The 24266-nt window shown below is 26.5% G+C and overlaps 2 protein-coding genes across 4 annotated transcripts in view; one reads left to right on the top strand and one right to left on the bottom strand.

Moving 5' to 3' along the window:
- Positions 1-15802, top strand: part of LOC132927932 (nose resistant to fluoxetine protein 6-like) — a 60103-nt gene extending 44301 nt beyond the window's left edge. Inside the window, exons 5-13 of the mRNA XM_060992498.1 lie at positions 444-523; positions 612-805; positions 2587-2747; positions 4442-4610; positions 7145-7338; positions 8444-8573; positions 9765-9954; positions 12388-12530; positions 14834-15802. Of these exons, the coding sequence (XP_060848481.1) occupies positions 444-523; positions 612-805; positions 2587-2747; positions 4442-4610; positions 7145-7338; positions 8444-8573; positions 9765-9954; positions 12388-12530; positions 14834-15013 (1441 nt within the window). The 3' untranslated portion in view covers positions 15014-15802. The remainder of the gene's footprint in view (positions 1-443; positions 524-611; positions 806-2586; positions 2748-4441; positions 4611-7144; positions 7339-8443; positions 8574-9764; positions 9955-12387; positions 12531-14833) is intronic.
- A 228-nt stretch (positions 15803-16030) lies between these two features.
- Positions 16031-23872, bottom strand: LOC132927933 (uncharacterized). 3 transcript variants are annotated; one of them, XM_060992501.1, is made up of 4 exons: positions 23734-23872; positions 22698-22941; positions 17675-18572; positions 16031-17274 (listed from the first exon to the last, which is right to left on the bottom strand). In XM_060992501.1, exons 2-4 carry the CDS (start codon positions 22886-22888, stop codon positions 16729-16731), a joined length of 1635 nt encoding a protein of 544 aa, XP_060848484.1. In that variant the 5' UTR covers positions 22889-22941; positions 23734-23872; the 3' UTR covers positions 16031-16728. The 3 variants fall into 3 exon arrangements, with proteins under 3 accessions (XP_060848484.1, XP_060848485.1, XP_060848482.1); XM_060992502.1 differs by having other exon boundaries at positions 23730-23819; XM_060992499.1 differs by lacking the exon at positions 23734-23872 and adding an exon at positions 23385-23523.
- Positions 23873-24266: the final 394 nt, after the last annotated feature.

Genomic DNA, 24266 nt, shown 5'->3' with positions numbered 1-24266 from the left:
TGATAATTGATGAAATGATGACATAACTTTAAAAATTTATGTTTTAAATCGTATCCTAATTTAATATACAAAAATATTTGAATTAATAATAATATGTTTTAATTTACTTTCAAAAACCTGCTACACAAATCTTATACACTTAATGTACTTATTATAATTATTCAATTTATTGTGATTTACCATATATTTTTTCAATTTAGTATTATTTCAAATTATCTTTATCTATGTACTATCATAAGACGTATATTTTCTGAAAATGTATTTTTTTTCTAAATTTTATAGTTTTTAAAAACTTGAAATTCTTCATTATTACTTTTAAAAACATGCACCGAAATCAGTTAGACCATGTTTATGTTATGAAATATAGATATGATATGAATCATCGTATAATAATTATAATGAAAACGCGTGCCTATATTGTATATATTTATATAAATTTACAGGTCGGTATTTGGAATTTTGATTGTGATCATAATGTTGTCTACCATTATGGATAAGTACAATATGTTACAGGATTCGAAAAGTGAGTATACCACAGAAAATGTGGTCGATGTAACACACGGTTGATATCGATTATTGGCATAAACTTGATTTTTACGCGAATTTTCCAGGTAACATTTCCAAAATAATATACTCGTTTTCGTTGATAAGGAATGTCCGGCAACTATTGAGCGTTAATGAATCACCTGAAGATATCAGGTCAATTCACGGGATCCGTGCGCTGAACGCTTTCATGCTTCTAGCGTCCCATAAATCGATGGCGATGTTCTTCAACCCGTATTCTAACAGGACCGATATGACAGAGGTAACGTTTATATAATATATGATTAATGATTATCTAAAATGATACGTAGATACGTGAATGACGAATGACGATTATTGATTTAAGATTATTCGTAATTCGATGAGGAACGTTTTATCGATTTATTTTTCGGAGGTTACTGATTTTTGTTTCAAGTGAAAGCTTATAGTGATCCCTATTTAAAGGAGCCAACAGATTCACTATCGAGTACCTGAATGGCTGAATCTGCTCACACTTTCCTATTAATTTTTAATATTTTTTGTTCCGTGATTTAATATAACTCCTGTCAATTGTGGAATGATTATATGCATAAAAAAATAAATTATACTACAGTTAATAATAAATAAGCATAATATTTCTATGCAGCGGCAAAAAATAAAAATGCTGAACTTTTTATTAATATGCCTTAAATACGAAAAAAAGGTTTTTTCCGTGAAAAGACGGACAGATAATAATAAGATAATAATAGTTAGATAAAAAAAAAATTATAATTAATGATTCTAAAAACAAAATAAAATGGACCCAAACGAACACAACAAACAATATTGTACATTTTATACTTATTTTGCGTGTGTACCTACTAATATTGTTATATCGTTGTCATGATATTTTCCGGTAGCACCCGTCAGCGATGACGACGCACTATTAGCATTTAATGCTGCTGTTTGCGAATTCAAACGTGAGACTAACGCACGGGGAAGTAACCGAAACAATTCCAGTATAATATAAGTATACGTGTATGCATTGGTATAATGAATCACCAGGAAAAGCGCTTTTTTATAATCACGACGATTTGACGATTTCACCTTGGCCCGTCGTTCTGCGTTTCGCGTCGTTAAATGCGTATGGCGTATACTTAACTTTAAATAGGAAAAACCCTCCAACAATCATTGTATAATCGTGTCATTGTTGTTATAATATAAACAATTAAACAGTCAAAGAATATCATTATTTTTGTAACTTAACAATTTATGAAATAAATTTTATTTTTTTATCGTTCGTCAAGCATACACGTAGCTTCCACATAAACAAGATTTATCAAATATATTCATGCGTTATAATATGTAGCTTATTGCAAAAGTTGTAATGAAAAATAAGAAAAATAATGTAAAATTATATTAAATTCTTAAAAAATAAAATTACATTGGTTAAAATACTAACTAGACACTATACAGGTATTTTAAATCAAAAGACAAGGAACATAGGGGTGCTTAAATTAAGGTTCATACTTGTAATAAGTGAAGTATGATTCGGAACTTAGCGATATTGCTTGCCGTTAAATTACATGTAGTAATGAATAATAAGGAAAATATACAAATGTTAAAATATGTTAGCTTAAATAAAAAAAATTATTTTGCTAATTTTGATTTTTTTTCACAAAATCATTAATAACACAATAATTTTGTATTGAATATTTAATTTTAAATCATTAATTTAGTCTTAGACATTTATACACTAGATTCTAGTGTAGTAGTGTAAGACGATCTTCATCAGCTATATTGCCGACTATCAACATTCTTGCAGGGAGTTGGGACCTAAAATGTTGATAATAGAATAATGTTACAATCATAATAGTATATTATAGTAGTTACTAGCTGTATCTTAAATTATAAAAAAAATTGAATTAAGTTAATACTTTTTATAATAACTGAAAATTCAGCGTTAAAATACCTAATCATTAAATCGTCTATCCTGCGTGTAATATTTAATACCATTCGATAAAAAATGTATTAAAAATGTAATTGTTATCACACACCTGTATTATATTTTGAAATATGTTCTAGCATCTCGGAAAACAATGGACAGTAATAGCTCGAGCTGCGAGTCTTTACACGGATCCTTTCATATTCATGAGTGGATTATTGACTGCTATTTCATTCTTGAGGCATTTAGATCGAAGGGGCACTATCGATTTGCCTAAAGAATTAATTTCTAGATTTGCCAGGTACGTTCATTAGCAATATAATAAGTAACAACAAAGCCTGATTTGCTCGGGAAGCTATTTAAGTCATAAGTAATTATCAACAATAATATTTCTATAACCCAAAGCGAGCAAAGCTTAATACATTTTTTTTACATTTTTTTTTCATGGAATTATTTAAACTTATTATTTAAATTATTTGAGATTAATTATTTAATTATTCTTATGCAATGTTTATAAAATAATAAATTAATTAAAAACGATTACTTACATTTTTTATCTTCATGTCTTAGTGTACGTATTACATTTAATTTAATTTTATAATGATATTTAAAAAATCCTCGTTGAGGTTGGTAATACTATACCAACATAGAACTGTTGACAAGAGCAAATTAAGGACTAATTTATATTATTAAATACCTTCTCAATTTTTCATCGATTTACATCTATGAAAATATGAAGTCGTGTGTTCACGCAATGAATATAATCAAATCGAAATAGATAAATATTCGAGAAATACACCGACGGATAACAATAGTATTACTTTTTGTATATAAAACATATAATGGTTTCTTTTCCAGACTAAAACGTAAAAATAATTACTTACTATCTTTTTTTAAATAATTTGAATATAAATTATAAATACATCGAATTGTATAAAAAAATTAATTTCTTTTACATTATTACATGTTATAAATTGTTTTTTTTGCACATTTAATCCCAAGCTCTGAGCTTTAGTTACTAGTTTAATCAATAAAACTTATATTAAGTTGTGATAACTTTAGTTAGGTATAAACATTAAACAATGTAAGAATATTTGACATTGCTCACGATGAAATGCTCGTAATGTGCACATACTCGTATAAGTACCTCATTCGATCCCCTACATCACTTAACCTGAAAGGATAACCCAGATAACGGTTTATAGTATACATTTTATACTCGTACATTATAAAAAATGTGCCCCTTTTAAGCTAAACAATATATTATGTTATTAAAATGTGTTTTTAGTGATGAGGAAGATATTCCAAAATTCCTGGGAAAAAAAATATTTTCATAGATAACCTATATAAACACGGTTATTAAAAACATAATTTATTTATTTATAACCGTAGTGCACAGTTTTATAACTTTATATTGAGATAAAAAATATTTATTATGATAAAGATTAATGTGATAAAATTATTCAAATTTGGATATTACATCGATTTTTGTTGTATGAAATGTTGTCATTAAGAATTATATTGCTAATACTGATCGATAAATTAACGTTTATTTTTGTATCAGATATTTTTTCTTCCTTATTTTATCGTATATTTTTTTACTCTCATTGCAATCTTAAATTTTTATTTTTCCTGGTGAATTTTAGAAAAATGTATGTTTCCCTTACTAATGGTGGGATGTGATCATTGAGGTCGCAATGGCAACACGGCGTCATCGTTGTTTTTTTATCGTATTTATAATTTTCTGGGTTAATTACAATTTCAAAAAAACTTATTTCTAGACAATTTTAAATAATACATAATTGTTGAAAAAATATTCATATTTTTATTTTTTTATCTCTTATTATAAAGGCGTTAGGCGAGGCTATGCTTTGCTTACCTCACCCAACGATGCGTCACTAACACCATGTATTCACCAAAATTATATCTCTTATGTAATAAAATACGAAATTCATGTAAATCATTATTATATTTATTATTTATCATTTGATACAGACTGGTGCCGACGATGGGTGCCATCATATTATTCTGCACATTGATCTTGCCGAATTTGGGTTCCGGCCCGCAATGGAATCTAGTGGTCAAACACCACGCCGACATTTGCGAAAAGACGTGGTGGAGAAATTTCTTGTTTATCCACAATTACTTTGGCTTCAAAAATATGGTAATAATAAATAGGGATGTTTGTAATATATACCTAGTAATATATTACATACTTTAAATAAATGTATAAGAAGTTTAAAATATTATTTATAATAGTATACAATTATATATTATATTATACATAATATATACATTATACCTATTATACAATTATATAGCTATACAGTGTATTGAAATTTAGTGTCTTAAACGTAAATATTATTGACTTGCAAAAGGTAAATCATGTTATGATCTTGGTAATGTAATTTAATGAGAATTAGTCAATTAGATAATATTACTAGGCATTTTATACATTTCTCATGAATATTATATATTACAATATGATTTGTGAACGGTGCAAACTGCACATATAGCTAAATAAACAGGTCAGATAAGTACATGGAAATTATTTTGTCGAGGAACGGTATTCTCTTGCTGTGCAAAATAAACTTTTTTTAAAAATCAATGATTTAAACAGCCAACCACGAGAAAAAAATATCGGTATATTATACTAACTGCGATCATATTTTGTTATCATACAATATCTTTGACAATATTATATTGAAAAAAAATAATATTAATTATATGTTGTAAAAAATGTAGTTTTAAAATCATAAGTATAAGAGTATATAACGATAGTAAATTAAAAGTTATTACTTACTAATTTAAATGGATGTTAATTAATATATAATATATTAATTTTTAAAGTACTATTTCTTACGGCTGAATACTCAATTTCAGGATCTTGTTCATGGTTATGGAAGGACCAATAATATTTTTTGATAATTTTATTTTGATTTATACTATTTTCTAAAGTACTTACATATTATCCGTGTTTTATTATCACTTTTTTCGTTTTATACTACATTTTAAATTTAAATTTTTATGTTAATCATTGTTTGCTTTTCCGGCTAAATATCATTATAAATTCCATATTAAATAAAACTGATTTAACAAAACTTTTACTTTTATTGTTAATTTTAAACATATAAAGACATATTTAATTTACTGGCATGAGTATGCACTTTTTTTGCTGACATCATACACTACAAAATTATCAAAGTATCGATACTTTAAATTTCGTTTGGAATCAGCAACATCTCCAAATTATGAAAAAAATTATCACAGTTAGTATAATGTAGGAATCTTATCTGTTTTATCGCAGTTTTTATTATATTTTTTTCGTTATAGCTTACACGTGGCATTTTACAAAAAGTTTAACTTAGTCATAATTTACCATCTCGCTTTAATTATTGAATATGTCTTAAAAAATATGGTTTATTTTTTATTATTATTTGAAATTATTACTAGATTTCTAATCTGTATTTTTTATTATCATTTATTATTCTTAAAGTTTTTACTTTTTTGAATTACAACATACATTTTTCATTTAATATTCCCTAGCAGAATATTTTTCTTAAGTTTAAAAATTGAACATCGATTTAGTAGTCAATAAATAATAAAAAATATAGATGAGTTTCATGTAACGATTAAATAATAACGAACAAATAATATTATTTTTATGTTGCAGTGTATTTATTAATGTACTCGTATTTACTCATTAGTAATTTCAGAATATTTTTTTAAATTTTGGTAGATTTGATTATTAAATATGGTTATATATTACATAATAGCTGATAATTATATAAATACGTTTTATAATTAACTAATTGGTATTTCAATTATATATTGGAAAATAATATCTAATTTATATCATTTTTTTTATAAATAACACTATAAATAATTCATCGACGTAATTTAAGCATTTCATATTGAGTATACTAGTATACATTATTATGAGTAACTATTATGATGCAATTATTTTAAAATGTATTTAAGTATTTATAGTGCAATGACTTTTCTGCTCTAATTATTTAAAAGTTTACTGACTCTTTTATGTTTTATTCTTATACCGGATGTTGTTAAATCAATAAAAGTATAGATTTAAAGAAAAGTGTAGGTTTAGTTTTTCTAAAATTGAACATACATTTTACTCTTCTTAAAATATATCTTATTTTTCAAATAACTATTAAACAATTTATATATATATATATATGTGTGTGTTGTAATATTATTTTCTTGAAAATTATAACATAATTCTAACTCAAAATTAATATTTTCCAAAGTAGGGGTGTAGACTATAAATACGAATACGTATTATATATATATTTTTATACAAACCAGCAATTCTCGACAATATTTCCAATACGACACTTAAATTTAAATCAAAATAAATGACAGCACACATGCACACAAATCATTAAGATCAGAGAGTATTATAAATAACATCAAAATCTGAAAAAAATGTTTTTACAGACACTACGGACACACCAGAATGGCTTAGAACCACAGATATAGACAATATTATTGTCATGTGAACATTAAAATATTTTTTCTTATAGGGGAGGGTTATATTTAAGGTAATATCAATCCCCTTCGCTCTATATGTGTATAGTAATTGCAGCATATATATAAGTATAACATTTATAACTTATAATATTAACATATGCATACACGTATACTTTTAATGTAACATATTTAATGTGAATTTTACAGTGTTTGTCCCATACACATCATATTGGAATTGACTCGCAGCTATTCATGATATCTCCGCTGCTTGTGTGGACACTGTGGAAGTGGCCTAGAAAAAGCATGGTGGCGCTCGTAGGGCTGGCGACGATCTCAACAGGACTTCGTTACTACGTGACGTTAACGAAAAAATTGAACTTGTTTATCAATTTTGGCAGCTCGTAAATAATGCATATTATTTTATATTTATTAATATGCTTTTTGCTATTGTTATAATATAATTATTAGGTATACGATGTTTACGAATTTATATGTTAAGGAAAGAAAGATTCTCATTTGCTAGTTTCATTAAACGATTAATCAGCTCATTAAACATATAATTGGTTGAGTAGAGAGGGATATGAAAAATAGTTTAACTATGAGTAAAGCGTGAAGGCACTTTAATTAACTAGTGAGAGAAGAGATGGATCATCAAGACATCAATATCTGAAGAGCTGAATTTTGTGAGAAAGAAAATGTTATTTAGTAAAATATTGGGAAGGAATGAACTCAATGAACCACTTACGAACAATGTTTTCAATAAAATATAATCAAACTTTGGAAAGTTAATTCAAAACATAAACTAGTTCATGTTATCAATAATTTTCTTAAAATTATCCTTTTTTGTTAAGTTAGTAAGGTGCTAAAAAATGAACTAATGCTTTTTTTACATATAAAATTAATTAACTTTCCTACTGCTCTTCAATTACTCTATTAAACACCGTATTATAGCCTATAGGTAGTCGCAGGAATATAATATTATTGTAAACTTTGAAGAAAAAACTTAAACAAAAATAAAGTTCAAGATAATCCAAAAAAAAAAAAAAACAATTAAGTTAATTCGAACAAATTACAAATTATTTATAAAATACATTTTTGTTAATACATTTCGAATTTCAAACAAATCCCAGGTGCCAAGTCTAATATATGTATATTTTCAAAAACCTATTAAGTATATTAAAAATAATACTATCTCATAATATAGTCAGTACTGTGCCTAACTATCATTAGCACCCTAAGGTAATCGTATTTTTAGAAAAGCTTATGTTTTATATACACTTAATCGTACATCACAGCTAAAAAAAAAATAGTAAATACAAAAGTAAATGTAATATATATTTTAATTTGGTATCCCAACACTTTGTGCAGACTTTTTCGTTCCACTGAAACTATTTCTCTCCTTCGCTTATAGGCACAGCTCTGAGTGTTATATAGCGTAGAATAAGTAGATAAATATTATAATAATATCTATAATAATACATAACTATTTTTTCGTCGCGTCCACAGGGTTTCGCAAATGTACGACACCGCCGATTATTCATACATATTGCCCACTCACAGGTTGACTGTGTACATCATGGGAATTCTATTGGGTTATTGCCTGCGCTACGTAGGAAGAAATTACCCATTGAAAAGCGTAAGTATGATTATTTTTTTTTTATATAGGTAATCATATTTTATAATAAATGATAATATACTCGGCATGTTGATCGCCGTGTTGTAGTGATCGCTTAGATTATAATGCACCTAAATTACCTACCTATACCTGTATGGCGGTAACTGGTCATCAAAATATAACTTTATTTTTTTTTCAAACGATATACACTTTATAAAACCAATTTCCATCATTTCTGCATTCTGCATTTGTTAAGATAATGTATAGAATATGAGTAAAAATATATATTATAGAATTTGAAATTAGTGTCAATGGGTACTATAGTCTATAATGATGAGAGTAATGACTGATGAATAAGGCTGTGAATTTAATATATTAATAATTAATACACCTTAAAAATACACTTAGAATCATAATTTAAATAAAATAAAAATGTGAAATATTTTGAATTTAATAAAAAATTATCAAGTACTATATTTTTAAGACAAAAATTAAAAAAATAATTTATAAAATGTATACAAATAGTTTTAAATGGCGAAAATTATGAAAAATATTAATAAAAGTAATAAAAAATGTCTTAAAAATGTTAAAAAAAGACATAATAGATCAAAGGTACCAACAGTTCTTAAATAAAAGTTTTAATATTGAATTCGTTAGTACATATCTAGTTCAAACTTTGTGTTAGAGAAGCTATGTTTTACAGTAAGTAAAATGTAAAAATACTACATTTTTCTACAAATTTATTGTAATAGTAATGAAAATATTAATACTGTCATACTATAGTATTACTATTGACCATTGCAACTTTTTTGGTATTAATAACTACATTAATAAAAATACATTTGTCGCACATCTTGGTCAGCGATCTATTGTAATAACATAAAGTAATATTATACATTTATACCTATTTTTGTTTTTGATTTAATAATTTTAATTTCGTACACTATGCCGAGGAATGAATATACCTAAAAAAATGTGTGTGAAGGTAAACGTGTTAATTTTTATTAAATGATGTAATAAAAATACTTATAATACTTATTTTTTTGCGAAGTGCAATTACATTTTATTATTTTAAATAAAAGTTTTACAAAGTCCGAATTATTAAACATAGATATTTTTTTGTACTATAACAGGTAGATCGCAGATGTATTATTATTTTTATCAGAAACAAAATAACAAAAAATAATATTTTAACGATTTTCTTTCGTTTAGGGCCACCTCAAGTTGGGATGGATCATCGCTATTGGATTCTTCTATGAAGCATTTATACACCCGGCTAAAATGGGTGACATCGATTATGTGTATAACGCCAGCGATGCCGCCAATTATGCGGCTTTCGCACCAATATATTGGTGTATATTTTTCAGTTGGATAATATTTGTTTCGTACACGGGCAATGGAGGTACGTTATTGTTTGAATAAATAATTATTGTGGCACTGCAGCTAGGTAAAGTTCTATAATATGCGCAGCCAAGGGCGGGTACTGGCATAATCGCCAAAATTATTTAGTTCACTAGTAATTTTCATGAAATATAAAATGGAAGTGTAAGACTACCATAACAAATGATAAAATTATAATTCCTGGCCACATGGAAAACTCTCGTGGCCCATGTACAAGGAAATTATATAACGTAACCGATACTTTATATCTTCAATCATTTTGTATTTTTACAATTAAAACAGTTTGAAAAATAATCCCAAAAAAATGTTTCGAGATTTTTAAGTACAACTTTTCATTTTTATTTTTGTACCTATAGCCATGTTTCCAACGAATCTCCAGACTCCAGTATTATATAGGAAATACGAAAGTATATTTAATGATCATTTTTTTCTTCTATATATGAAAACCAACGAACAACGTCGCACACGTCATACACAGAATGTGTAAAGAAAGTCAAAAGAATTTTTTATTAAAGTAATTGTTTATTCATTGATCTTTAAAAGTTTAGACTAGTGGGAAGTGCATTACTCCCATTTATTCCCATTTCCCAGTATACACCATCTCGTCGCTTCACAATTCGTGTTTGAAACACTAGGTTTTTAGCACTCAGTATTGTGTGTATACCATGTACATCAGTACATCAGGATTGATCGCTGAATTTTCTTCAAATTATAAAATTAAACGTGTATCAAAGTACATCAAGAATGTTTAATGGTGGTTTTGCCTACAAACATAATAATGAGATAGGACTGATAGAAGTAAAAACAAAATACGTGTAATACTTCTGAAAATACCAATAATAGGATTCACTTCTAAATAAATAACCCGCTGTGTACCTATAACTAATAATAATAATAATATAATGTCATAAGTGGCTATTTGTATTTTCAAAATTTGGATACTATTTTTTATTATTGCAGTTTTTTTTTTTATGATAATCTATATATTATCTTTAATTTCACAATCGTCAATCAGTTGCATCAGAATACTTTGGTTGATTAAATATTTTGATGTATACCTAACATAGTAATATTTATACAATTTTTGTAAAAAATACATAGAACTATTATTAGAAATAACACTATTTTACAAGATAATTAAACATAACACAGTTTTTGAAAACATAAATATCGACTTAAACAATAGCCGTATAAATCGAACGTTTATGTTTCTTTAAATTAGTACCTATCATGTTCGTCGCTCGTTTGTTTATAACAGCCTGTGGGCTGTAATGAGTCAGAAAACATATATTTATTCGTAACCAAACTACCTTGTGCTATTTTTTCCACATATATTTTTATATTTATTTTATTCGACTAAAGTACCTATTATATTCGATTCGGTTGTGGGTTTATAAAAATATACGTAACCCAAATGGCCTAATAAATAATTTCGTTACAAATTAATATATTTGAACTCGGTTTTTCAAATAGTGATGTAATTCTCATTTGACTTCAAAATTTTCAGTAATTATTTTGCTATCGGTAGTATCCAACTGATAACTACCTATTCGTTTTGTTCATTTTAAATATTTTTTTTTTTGAGTTTGAAACTTTGAAATAATTAGGTTGCGCAGACTTACATACTAGCTATTTTTGTATCAACTTTATCTCTTTGAGTATTTTACGTTCCTAACCAATAAAATTTTTAGAATCAAATAATAAAAGCGGTTAAAAAAAAAAATATATATATATATATATATATAAAATGTTTTTTGTTATTGTAATTCCAAATTAGTAACTATTTTAATTAAAAAATGGATAGCCATGAATAATAATTATTGTCTCTTTCCTCTTTCCATCTTTTGTTAATTTTATATTTTTTAATTTTTTAACGTTGCCCTTTGTATTTTGACATATTATTCTATATATGTATAAATAATTATATAGAACAATACGTAATTATTATCCGCATTAATCATTTATAAATTATAATTAATAAATGTTCTTTTAATAAATTAAACTGCAGACACGTCATACTTTCGTTATGTGAATTTGGCTGAGACAACTTGAAAATAAATTACCCAACCTACAACAGATGACAAGAAATTCGTATTAATTAGTGATATTTCAAACATTTATCTCAATTTTCGTCCAAATAAAATGAACTATAGTTATGACTTGTATTTGAGGTATTTATATAATACAGATAGTTATTAATTTTCCTTTTGGGGTTTACATCTATAGACTATATAGTAGCACAGCCCGAAGCCCCGAAAGTATATCAGATTATTTATTGACAGGTTCGTATTATTTAAGTTTTTCCCCGTGTCTATGCTTATAGGTACCTACACATACTTAGATGTTTAATTTACAAATGGTTATTGTTTATAATCATTTCATCGCATTCATCGCATTTCACTCGTATTTTATTATTATCATATATTTATTTTAGGTGTCGTATCGTCGATGTTTTCATGGAAAGGATTTATCGTGTGCACACGGTTGTCTTACACGTTCTACTTGACACAATTTCCTGTATTTTTCTACAACGTCGGAAGCCATCGTTCAGCGTTGGAATACAGTTTTGGATTGATTGTAAGTATAATATATTTTATGTACTCAAAATAGTTATCTAGTTTACTAGCCTGATTTACATTTACTCCCATCATCTATGCATTAGACACCTTACTTGTTTGATATTCGTTTATGCGTTTAAACTTTCGTCGTCGAAAAAATGAGTAATTCGTGTAGTGATATATAGGTAGGTACATTTCTTTGTTAGTGAGTTATAAAAAGGCATACAACTGATATAAAAACAACAGGATATTTATGTGATTAGGTACTATAATATAGGTATCGTAGAAAGGGAACTTACAGTTATGTTTTAATCTGCACCTCATCATATCTCCAAAAGTAATCAAACGTTGTTTATTTATTCAAAAAACTTGAATCGATAAATAATAATAGAAAAAAATAAAAGTTTATTAAGCTTACCATAAAAAATTAAGATAGCGTATAGGTACCTACCAAACTTTTCTTGTTTATAGGTACTTGTTAAAAATATTATTTTTAGTTATATGCTTAAATAGTAAATACTGGAATATAAAAGTATTTACAAATACAAATATAAAATACCTACATTAAAAATATGTTTCAAATATTTCTAAATAGTTAGACACTGTAAGAGCTATTCAGTGTTGGAATTCGTCTAATCGTACAAATAATTGTATGTGCCTATTACAATTAAGTAAATTTTTTAATTTTGTCGAGAAAAAATAATAGAAAAGTCTCCATAAAATCCGGCAAACCAGAATACTCTGGCATTTATTTATTTTGTATATTTTTAAATACAATATCACAAAATAATTATAGCAATTACATTTAAACACTTAACTTTACCTAGTACTTTGGAAAAAAATAAAAAATAATAAAAAGCCACTCAAGTAAACAAGAAAGAAATATTTATAACTAATAGAATAGGTATTATTTTATAATTAAATAGTTTAAATTGTGACATCAAGTCAGATTTGTGTAGTATAACTTATAACGGTTAAAGAGTGACTGCAATATCAACATTTGTACTAAACAAGACATCTATTCGATCCAAAAAGTCTGAATATTTTAAATTGACAATAGCCAGTTTTGCATGCTCGACCAGACGCGAGAATATTATATATTCGCATAAATTTCTCATAATGTTATATGCACCTACTACCTACATCAATAATTTAATTTTAAACGGAAAAAAATCCCCGATTTATTTCCAAATTTTCATTGACAACAACATTATACATTTATGTATTTGTAATTTGGGTACAAAGCAACAATGAACAACAATAGGTAATAATGATAAAAAAAAACGACAGTTTTGTGCGCACCACAATGTGTATTGTGTATACAATATGTATATGTATAATATATATGCAAAGTAAGGTTTCATATTATATTTATGACGATCGCGACTTATACATCAGTTTTGCGTCTGGACACTAATTATTATTATTATTGCGATTTGTGAATAATATAAAGTCGACCATTGCGTAAAATCGATCAAAATACAGACCTACGGGCACACTTAAATAACTTATAGGTACCGACTAAATCGTTCCAATACAATACCGTCGCGGGTAGGTGGTATTGTAACGTATACATCGAGTGATATATTGTACACACTGTATGCTAATATTTACCCAAATATACACAGCAACTGCAGTATCGTTTATAACGATATTATAATCGGTCTCGACAAAATTTCGCGGCTATAATAAGATTTATTCGCAAGGTCCAACCCAGAAAATCTTGGCATAAGTGTGCAGCGACGCAGCGTACTTATTAGATATAGCTAGGTAGTATATATAGTATAGGTACACCTACTTAGTACCTATATTATACTATATAATATACAAGACTAAGTACTACGAATTTAAATGCTCTTGACATGATTAGCATGGTTAGCAAAAAATCTTTAAAAAATGATCAAAAACTTAGGTCTTAGTTTAATGAAGATGCCTAATACCTACCGTCTTACCGCAGTCTGGTTTACACATTACGCTACCACCTATTGATAACATTTTATAATAATTCATAACGATTCATTTTTTTATGTGTAATTTTTCACTTTTTATCGATTTAATTATTATTAACTAAAATTACGTTGAAAATCGTTATATAATATTTTTACAAACTGAAAAATGAAATCGTCAATAATAAGTTTTAATCTTACTTATTATTAACTTTTAATAAGTTAATAGTACATTAAGTACAAATTTTAAATTCCAAGGTGCATATGGTCCACCACTTAAAAACCGCCCCACCATCGATAATTATACAATTTAGGTATCTATATTATTATATTGTACCTAATATTTCATCAACGACGTGCGTTTTTTACCACACAGGTTAACATCAAGGAGATCCTGGCCATCGTCCTGGTGTCCGTGGCGCTTACCTTAGCCGTCGAAATGCCATTCAACAACATCAGAACGTCGTTCGTGAAGAAGTCCATACGCGAGACGGAAGCGCCGACTGCCGCCACCGCCGCCGTAGGAGGCGACACAGAGTCGCGTCGTAACCGATGAGATTTCTTCGAGGGCGCATTATTATTATTGTTTTAATAATCATTATTTATCCGTCATCTCGCGGTCATCGATCACATCGTTCATCACACATACGCGTACACACCGTTAAGCTCAACATTCCCATTTAGCATTTTAGACTTAATTAAATATAGGATCACTCTCGTTCATTTAACACAAGTCCGTTCACGCGGATGTTTTAAAAACCAACGCGTTTAGTACTTTACATTTCCTTTCGTTTAAAATAGGCAGCACCCTCCTAATAATATCATTAACAGTCGCTCACTCGCGTCGTCGATTCACAAATTATTTGCATATTTGTTTCAACACATCATTAGACTGAATCCACGCGCAACGCAATCGTCGACTTGCCCTGCGCGCTGTCGTAGTAAATTTTAGTATCGATGGATAGTTTATAGCGTACAAAAATGTTAAGCTCAATAATTTTATTATTATTATTTTTTTTTTTAACATTACACTTGCCATTTTAACAAACTGGTGTACTTATAGGTTATAATATTACATGTACATACGATTCGGTATTAGAATTAGTTATTTATCATCATTATTATTATTATTATTATTATCACCATCAACGTACTAAATAATTAATGAACTCGTATTACTCATATAATAATGAAGTTCTAAATGCATAATATTTATTTATTTGTCATATATTAATTTCGGGTGTTATAAAAATAAAACCATTATACATTTATATATCATGTACTATATATTATATTATGTTTGTAGTTTTTAATAATAAAAAAAAACAAACTAAAAATATATAAAGTGTTGAATGATTGTTTCTTACTTCAGCCACTTCAGGAATTTCAATTTTTAACCACTTTGTGATAATATGTTTGAATTTTTATCATTACTAGCACTTATATGTATTCTGTAAGAAGTGCTTTATAATATATTATTTATTATGAAATCAATCATAATATTATATTATTCAGCAACATTTAAAAATGAGCAAGATTTTCAGTGAATATTTGAAAAATAATTATTAAAGTATTAGATGTGAAATTAAATCTTTTATTCATATTAAACGACAAGTTTATATTAATACTAAATTAATTACTTAACAACTTCATACTAATATAGTATTATACCTAATTATTAAAATATATATAAACTTAAATTATATATTCAAACAATCAATTTTCAAATAAACCTTATACAACAATTAAGTATCAACAATTATTTTTGTAATAAATACATTTTTTATAACAAACATTAATTGTTTTTAATTAATTTTTGTATGGTAAATTTAATGTTAATAAAATGCAATTTTTTTTTTAATGAAAAAATGAAAAAAATAATAGATTAATTATCGAAAAAAAAATTACAATCCAAATAAAATTTTAAATTAAAACATATAACAAAAAATATAAGAAAAATAAAATAAAATCAAAACTAAACTCAAAATAAATCAAATAATAAAAAAAATGTTATATAAATATTATGCTACAAATGAATATATTATCCTCTTGAACACAATCATAGTAAGTTAACCCAATTTCTTAACAAATAGCCTTCAGTTAGTTTATAAATAATTTCAAAAATATGTTTTTTTTTTAAACTCATAAATAATTAACAAATAAAATTTTGCAATTAATATTGCAATGTAATGGAGTTAAAAGTAATAATCATAATGATAAATATATATATATAAAAAAAAAAAAAACTGTTGTACAAAAAAAATTAAACAATTAATTAAATGCAATTACCATAAATTCTTTGGCATTAGAGAACATTATAGATAGTTTACCCACATGAACTAATGAATACCCTGCATGTAATTGTATAGACCTAACAGAAATACGGTCTTTGACATCAAATATGTCATAAGAATTTGGATACGTCGATCGAACTAATAAATATCTATCATTTATAGGTGTTAGAGGTAAAAGATTTGATATTGCATTAATAGCTATTTTTTGTACCACTTCAAATTTGGATAGCATGGACTTTAAAAGGTCATACTGAAATATACTTTGATCAATATTATAATAAATAAACTTTCTAGTACAGTCAAATGAAAATGTATCGCATTCAAGCCAAAATACTTTTAAGTATGAATCTATCTTTGTAATAAACGGAGTTGCAGAACCTGTGTTTTCTACACCAATACAATTACTGGTCACTTTGAATTGAGAAACAGGTCCTAACAAGGGTATTTTTAATCTATTGTCTTGTGTACATCCTTTCATGTGATAAACAATTGCCAAATGTTCTGGTTTCATTCCTTTTTTCTTCTGAAAAGTAAAACATAATAAATGTAAATTTGTTTCTTTTGTAAGCCAATTATGATATGTAAATATGTAATCAATATTTAATATTTAAATTCTATAGTATATGATTTAAGTAGTAAATAATTATGATGCTGTACTTAACATAAAATTTTACCTACTAAACTTATATATGTAGTTATAAGTAAGTTACAGTTGTAGAGTTAAATAATTGTTCTATGAAAATTTTCCTGAATTCAATTTTTTAATTTATTGGAATTTACTATGGATTTTAATTGTAAGAAAATGTATTTACGATTAGACTGACAGACACTTGCAGACTGACAGTACAATTTATTAACTAATCCAGATTTTTGAAATAAGTTATATATTTACTACTAATAATTAATATAATTAATAAATTTACCATTTTTGTGATTCCAATCATGAGTCTATAATCTGAGCATTTCATGCTATCAACAATGCATCCTCTTGAACTAAATTTCAGTTCTTTATATGTATTTCCTGTACTCAAATCAGTCACAAATAATGTACCAGTAGTTGGGTGTACCATTGCTAGCTTATGATCATATAAATCAAATTTAGTATCTCGATGGTCATTTAAGAACTTTGCGTCAAAATCATCTTTATTCAAGCCATAATCAACAGATTTCTGTATCACTTTAAAAAAGCGTGGGGTGAATTCAGTTTTTTCAATTGAATAAACAAATATAATTGAACAAATTTCAAATACCAAGTACCTTTTGTTACCAATTACTTTGAGAGGATATAGTTTTGTTTTAATTAATTCTTTTAATTTATCAAATATTTTCAAACATTTTTTTGTGATGGGATTATTTGCGCCATTTAAAACAATTACTTGAAGTGGTTGTTTGTTGTAGCAATTTATATTGACTATATAATCATCAGTACAATATGACTGTTCAACACGCTGACGAGGTATATAAATGGTTGGAAAATCATTGTTTTTTATATTCTTTACTATCATTATATAATGATTAAATGCTAACCAATAATCGCATAAAGGCCCAAATAATTTTTCTGATGATGCTTCAGCATATCCTTTGCAATCTGAATCATGTCTCGACCTATCATGAAGACACCGGCTATAATCAATGACTCGTATATTGAAATTCTCACATACATTGGCCCAAATCTCATTTTGGTTTACATATAAACATCTCCAAATCTTACTAACAGATTTCAAGTTCAGTACATCATTGAAACTCAAATGTAGGACAATTTTAGTGATGATTTCGAGTGGAAGTTGCTTAAAAAGATCTATGGATTCAGGTTCAGGGGATCTAAAAAAAAAAAAAATTACATTATTAAAATAATACTTAATAGTTGCCTAATAATTATAAAAGCAGTTGTATTATTAGTCATTGTATTATCATTAGCTATTATTATTAATCAGTGATGTTTATTTTTTACAAAATTCTATTTTAAAGAGGTACCTATTAACTACTATCAAATAGTGACAGCATGACAAAATTATTCAATTACAACATCAAGTTATTTTCTATTACAAAAATTATTTTTTTATGATTTATGAAAAATAGCAAATAAGTAAAAAAGAAAAAAAAAAGATAATTCATAATGATTTTGTAGTATTTTTGTACAGCATTCAATTAATAGATAAACAAGTTTATATACAGTTGATTCCACAGACACCAGGATAATAAATACAATTGTATTACAATTTTAACAATATTCAAATGTATGGTTGTAGTATAAATATATTTGCCGCTTATCTGGCTCAGCCCATAATTTCGGATAATAGAAACATTTTTATTTAATATAATGCATTAATTATGATCAATATTATCCGATAATATTTTCATAATCAAATTAAATTATTGTATTTAATTGCAAATTTAAATCTTTGGAAATATTGAAAATATTTTTTCCTCAACAAGGTAATGAGGGTAACCCCTTAAGTGCTCTGGACATTTGTTCAGACTACATTTGTCAATAATCAATAATAAGATAATAAGTATGAAACTAACTATTATTGATATTTTTGAAGAGATAAAAAAATATATTTTATGCTTTTATAATTAAATAGTGTAAAATATCATGTTTTTCTTTTGATATTAACAAATAATTTCTATGTTATGTATGCATCAATTAATAATTTGTGATCATAAAAATACAAAAAATACAGTCATCAACAAATTTGTGTTCTATTTTTATTTATTTAGAGTTATCGGCACCAAATAACACAACTGATGTATCCAAATAAAGTGGAGTGGATTGTATTATGTGAAAACTTAAGAGGACGTCATACTCGCATGTGTTGTCTCTGTCTTACTAACATACATCATAACAAATTTTTGATTAGCAGAATACTTTTTGTGATGTTAGTTTTAATATTACAATAAATTTACCTATTATCAAATTTAAAGGTAAGAATATAATCTAGACAATGACATATGATTCTATTGATATTATTATTTTAAAGTGAGTTATAGCTATGTAAAATATTACAACTTAAAAATGTTCATAACTCACTTTAAAATGATAATATCAAAAAAAGCATATGTCATTGTCTAGATAATATCCTTACCTTTAAGGTAAATTTACTCTAATATTAAAACTAACATCACAAAATGTAATCTGCTGAACAAAAATTTGTTATGATGTACGTTAGCAAGACAGAGACAACGCATGTGTCCTCAAAAATATTTTTCGCATGTGGGTATGGCGTCCTCTTAAGTTATTTTGTTTAAGCAGTGTAAATTGTATGAATAAGTTGATTTTTAAAGAAAATATTCATTTCTTTTTACTCTTTATAGTAATATATGTATGAATGAATATGGTTAGGTTAGGTTGAATCAGTCCCTAAAATTGTGTGTAGTACACAATTTAAATCTTTATAATATTATGTTTAATTTAATAGCTTCACATTTTAATAATTATCTAACTAGTATATTCTACACATACACACTGTTAGTACACAGTAAACAATAATGTTTAAAATATTTGTCGCTAAACTTCATTCTGCAGAAGTAGAATGGTTAATTTCCTGTTACATTATGAAAACCTCAAGAAGTTCTTTATCACCAGATACTATAAAAAATTCTCTTTATATTCAATTTAATATGGTTACAGTCAATAATTTCAATCCGCAACCAGCTGTATTAATATGGTTAAATAAAAAAGATAAACATACTAAAAAAACATACTAAGGCCACACAACAAGAATACTATGAAGGTGTTTTTCCCGAAGCTAAACGTCAAAGAAACTAAAATTTTTCAGAAGTTAATACTTGTATAATGTTCTAATAAAGTTAGTATTTAAAAATATTTGTTTTTAAAAGTTCCTTTATTTTGATAAAATTTTACTACACTATTTAAAGGCCATTGGTTTAAAACTAAAAGGTTGAAATAAAATATGTTAAAAACATATTTAAAACATAATTAATTAATTAATTAATTTCAAACATAATTAAATTATATCAATTTTTTTTTTTTTTGAGTAAATTTATAATAAGTGTTATTGGATGAAGAAAAAAATCCATAAGCATTAGTGCTAGTTTTTTTTAACATTGATTTTTTATTTCGATTTGACCAATTTGAGACTATGTGTGTAGTACGAAAATTTGAATATTTTAGGGCATGGGTTGAATAATATGTGATTAAGATGGAAAAAAAAAGTAAAACAATAACTTTCTTTCTATAAATATATAAAATTCAGCTCACACTCGTAAGAAATCATGGTAGTGAGAGAGAAAACCATGAAATTGATACAAAGTGTAATATTGCTCAAACCTTGCATTGCGCTCATGGCAGATGGACTTAATTTAGCACAGAACAAGGATTTTCAGCAAGATCCTTAGATTTTTTTTTTAAATCCAATGGAATTAATAGTCTTACGAAAGCAGCTATTTGTTATATGTTATATTTATCTTTTAAATAAATAAATTTATGAATAATAAAATAAATGAGAATTGTAAAACCCTTAATAAATTTCCAATAATCAAAAGAGACTTACACTTAGTGTCCCATGATGTGAGGCTAAAAATAATAATAATAATATTTAACATAATTTTTAATGAGATTTTTAATGTAATTTTAAATCTAGGTAATGGAAAATTTTAAAACACAGGTAATAGCAGTATAGATGTTAAATAGTATTTTAGATATAAACTACAATAAACCTTAATTCTATCATGTTTAAAAGGTTAAGTCTCCATTCATACCCATCAATTAATAATGTAGTTTAAACTTATTGTTTTTATAGTAAATATAATTTTAATTTTAAATAGGTACTTAAATAAGGGAATATTGGTATAATTTTAGATCTTTTGATGATCATGATTTTTTATTCTAATTTCTTTTGAAAAAAATAAAATAACATATTAGTTATTTATAATTTATAAACTAGATTCTAAACAATTTTCAATATAACTGTCACTATTTAGAATTTTCAAAACTACTATTAGTTAATGTAATAATAAGAGTATTTATTTACTTGTTACATAATTTATATCGACAAAAATTAAATATTTATAAACACAAATAGTTATCTAATTTATAAAACCATATGTTTGTGTAGTTTGTTTACAATTGATAAAATAAAATTTTATACATACTATGTAGTATACAAAAAAAATTAAGTCGAGCTAATACTTTTAAGAAATTTTTTCGAACATAATATATTGTTATAATATTGTAGATATTGTAATTGAGTAATATTCTAAACACTTGAAATTGTCAAAAAATAATATATATTAAAATAATCAACTTTCTTAAAACACACTTTCCACTTAGGTTTTAAATTATCAGAATAAAAATGACATTGCATTAAAATTCAGCTTTACTTATCAATTGTTGACTCCAGTTATCAGTTGTTCGATGTCCCATAGTTACTCAGATACTGTTACTTAATAGATCATTTGGCACAGTTATCAATAGAATTTTTAATGCATTCTGAATTTTATTATTTAATTTTATTTAAGAAAAAAAAACAATCATCAATAATATTTAAAGGGAAATACAATTGTATATATTAGCATTGGAAAGGATTTTATAATTCATATTCTGTATATCCACAATTACACAACTAGCTACAAGTTGTTGATATTTATTTAGTATTGCAAAACAAAGTACAGTTTAAATATTTTAATAAAATGTTATTTCATGCCATATTAAAATCCAGTTAGTATGAAATACACTAAATTAAAATAAATATACACTATTTCTAAATAAATAATTTTTAAAATAATATTTATCATGCAATTCTTGTTTTTATAAAATAATTGATGAAAATCTTAACTTGGCTGTAAGTTTAATAAATAACTGTTACTTACAGTAATATAGACTTGATTTAATTAAAAAAATTAAAAATAAAACTAATTGATCAAACTTTTTTCTTGATATATTAGATGCAATATGTAATTATTAATGAATGAAAAATAACTTACTTCTTACTGGGTGGTATGCTTTCTGTTTGTGTACCATCAATATTCATATTGTCTGATTCAGTTATTGCACAATCAATATTCATATCGTCTGATTTGGTAATTATGTAATCAATATTCATATTGTCTTTTTTAGTATTTACACAATCAATATTCATGTTGTCCAATTCTATTTGAACATTATCAATATTCATATTGTTTGATTATGTTGTTAATCATAGACTTCTAGAATAAAATTAATACAGATCTGAAAAAAAATATAAAATTAGTTATTCATTTTTATACCTACACATAATTATTATTAAATAGTTATTTTATGAAATAACCTCAATTTAACCTAATCATTATGAACAATTTACTGGACAAGACTGAAACAAAATCATAATAATATTAGGCAAGTATAGAAAAGTTTTGGTGATAATTAATCTTATGGACAAATCGTGAATGTTTTACTATGCTACACACAAGATAGTCAGACTACGAAATACAAATGTGAACTAGTGTATTATAATAATAAAAAAATACCTAAATACCTACACATGGAATTATTATGCATTCTATAATCGAGACTGAACGAATGGCAATCTACGAAAATATCGAGTTTGACAAAAGTGACCAGAGCAGTTTGGGGACAGAAAAAAACAAAAATCCTACGATAACATCGATCGGTACGTATTACATTATTATTACCTGAGAGATGTTACCAGAAATAAACAAACGCTGTCCGATCGCACATCGCCGTCGTAATGATATGCACACCAGACACACGGGTATCGTCGACTGGGCGCACAACTGCACAAGTATTATAAGGTGCCTCTACTAATAATAATTATTGCGTTACATCAGCGGTCGATAAGAGTTCGACGAAACGATCAATAAAAAGTCCAACGACTTGTTGAACGGCGCACGAACGAAATGTACGTCGACAACGACGATGATAATAACATAATAATATAACGAAGACAACAACAATAACAGCAACAACGATGACAATAGCGTGCGTGTGTACTACGATTGTGACGCGAGGTTACGTACTTACGTCTGTGCGTGCGTATGTGTGTATGTGTGTGTGCGCGAGTGTAATCGCGGTCAAACAACAACAGCGATTGAAGCGCGAACGACGGACGGAACAAAACAAAATAATAATAATAATAATAATAATAATAAAGACGATTGCTGCGTGTCGCGTATGGTGCTCTGGTCCGACCGAGGAGAAAAGAATAAATAATCGAATACACTAATAACACTACATGTTGTTATTATTATTATTATTATTATGAACAGCGCACACTGGTACGACGAACTCGCTGCGTTCGACGACAACGAACGGTAAAAGTCACATTCGTGGGGAGGGAGAGGAATAATAATAATAATAATTACACGTTATCGGGGCTCGGGTCGCGGTGTGGAATTCGTCGAATTCGACAACATTAATTTGTCAGAGGAGCGAACAACACAGATTAAAAACGGGTCGCGCGACGCGAACGATCTGATATTTTCACTCACTCGAAATTTCGACGTAAAGTTTCGGTCGCAAACGACGGAAGCGCTGCTGGCGAGTACGGGCCGTGA

This window comes from Rhopalosiphum padi, chromosome 3, assembly GCF_020882245.1.
Source record: "Rhopalosiphum padi isolate XX-2018 chromosome 3, ASM2088224v1, whole genome shotgun sequence".
Taxonomy (NCBI): Eukaryota; Metazoa; Arthropoda; class Insecta; order Hemiptera; family Aphididae; genus Rhopalosiphum; species Rhopalosiphum padi.
The sequence above is the reverse complement of the archived record's forward strand: the minus strand, read 5'-3'. Positions and strand labels throughout refer to the sequence as shown.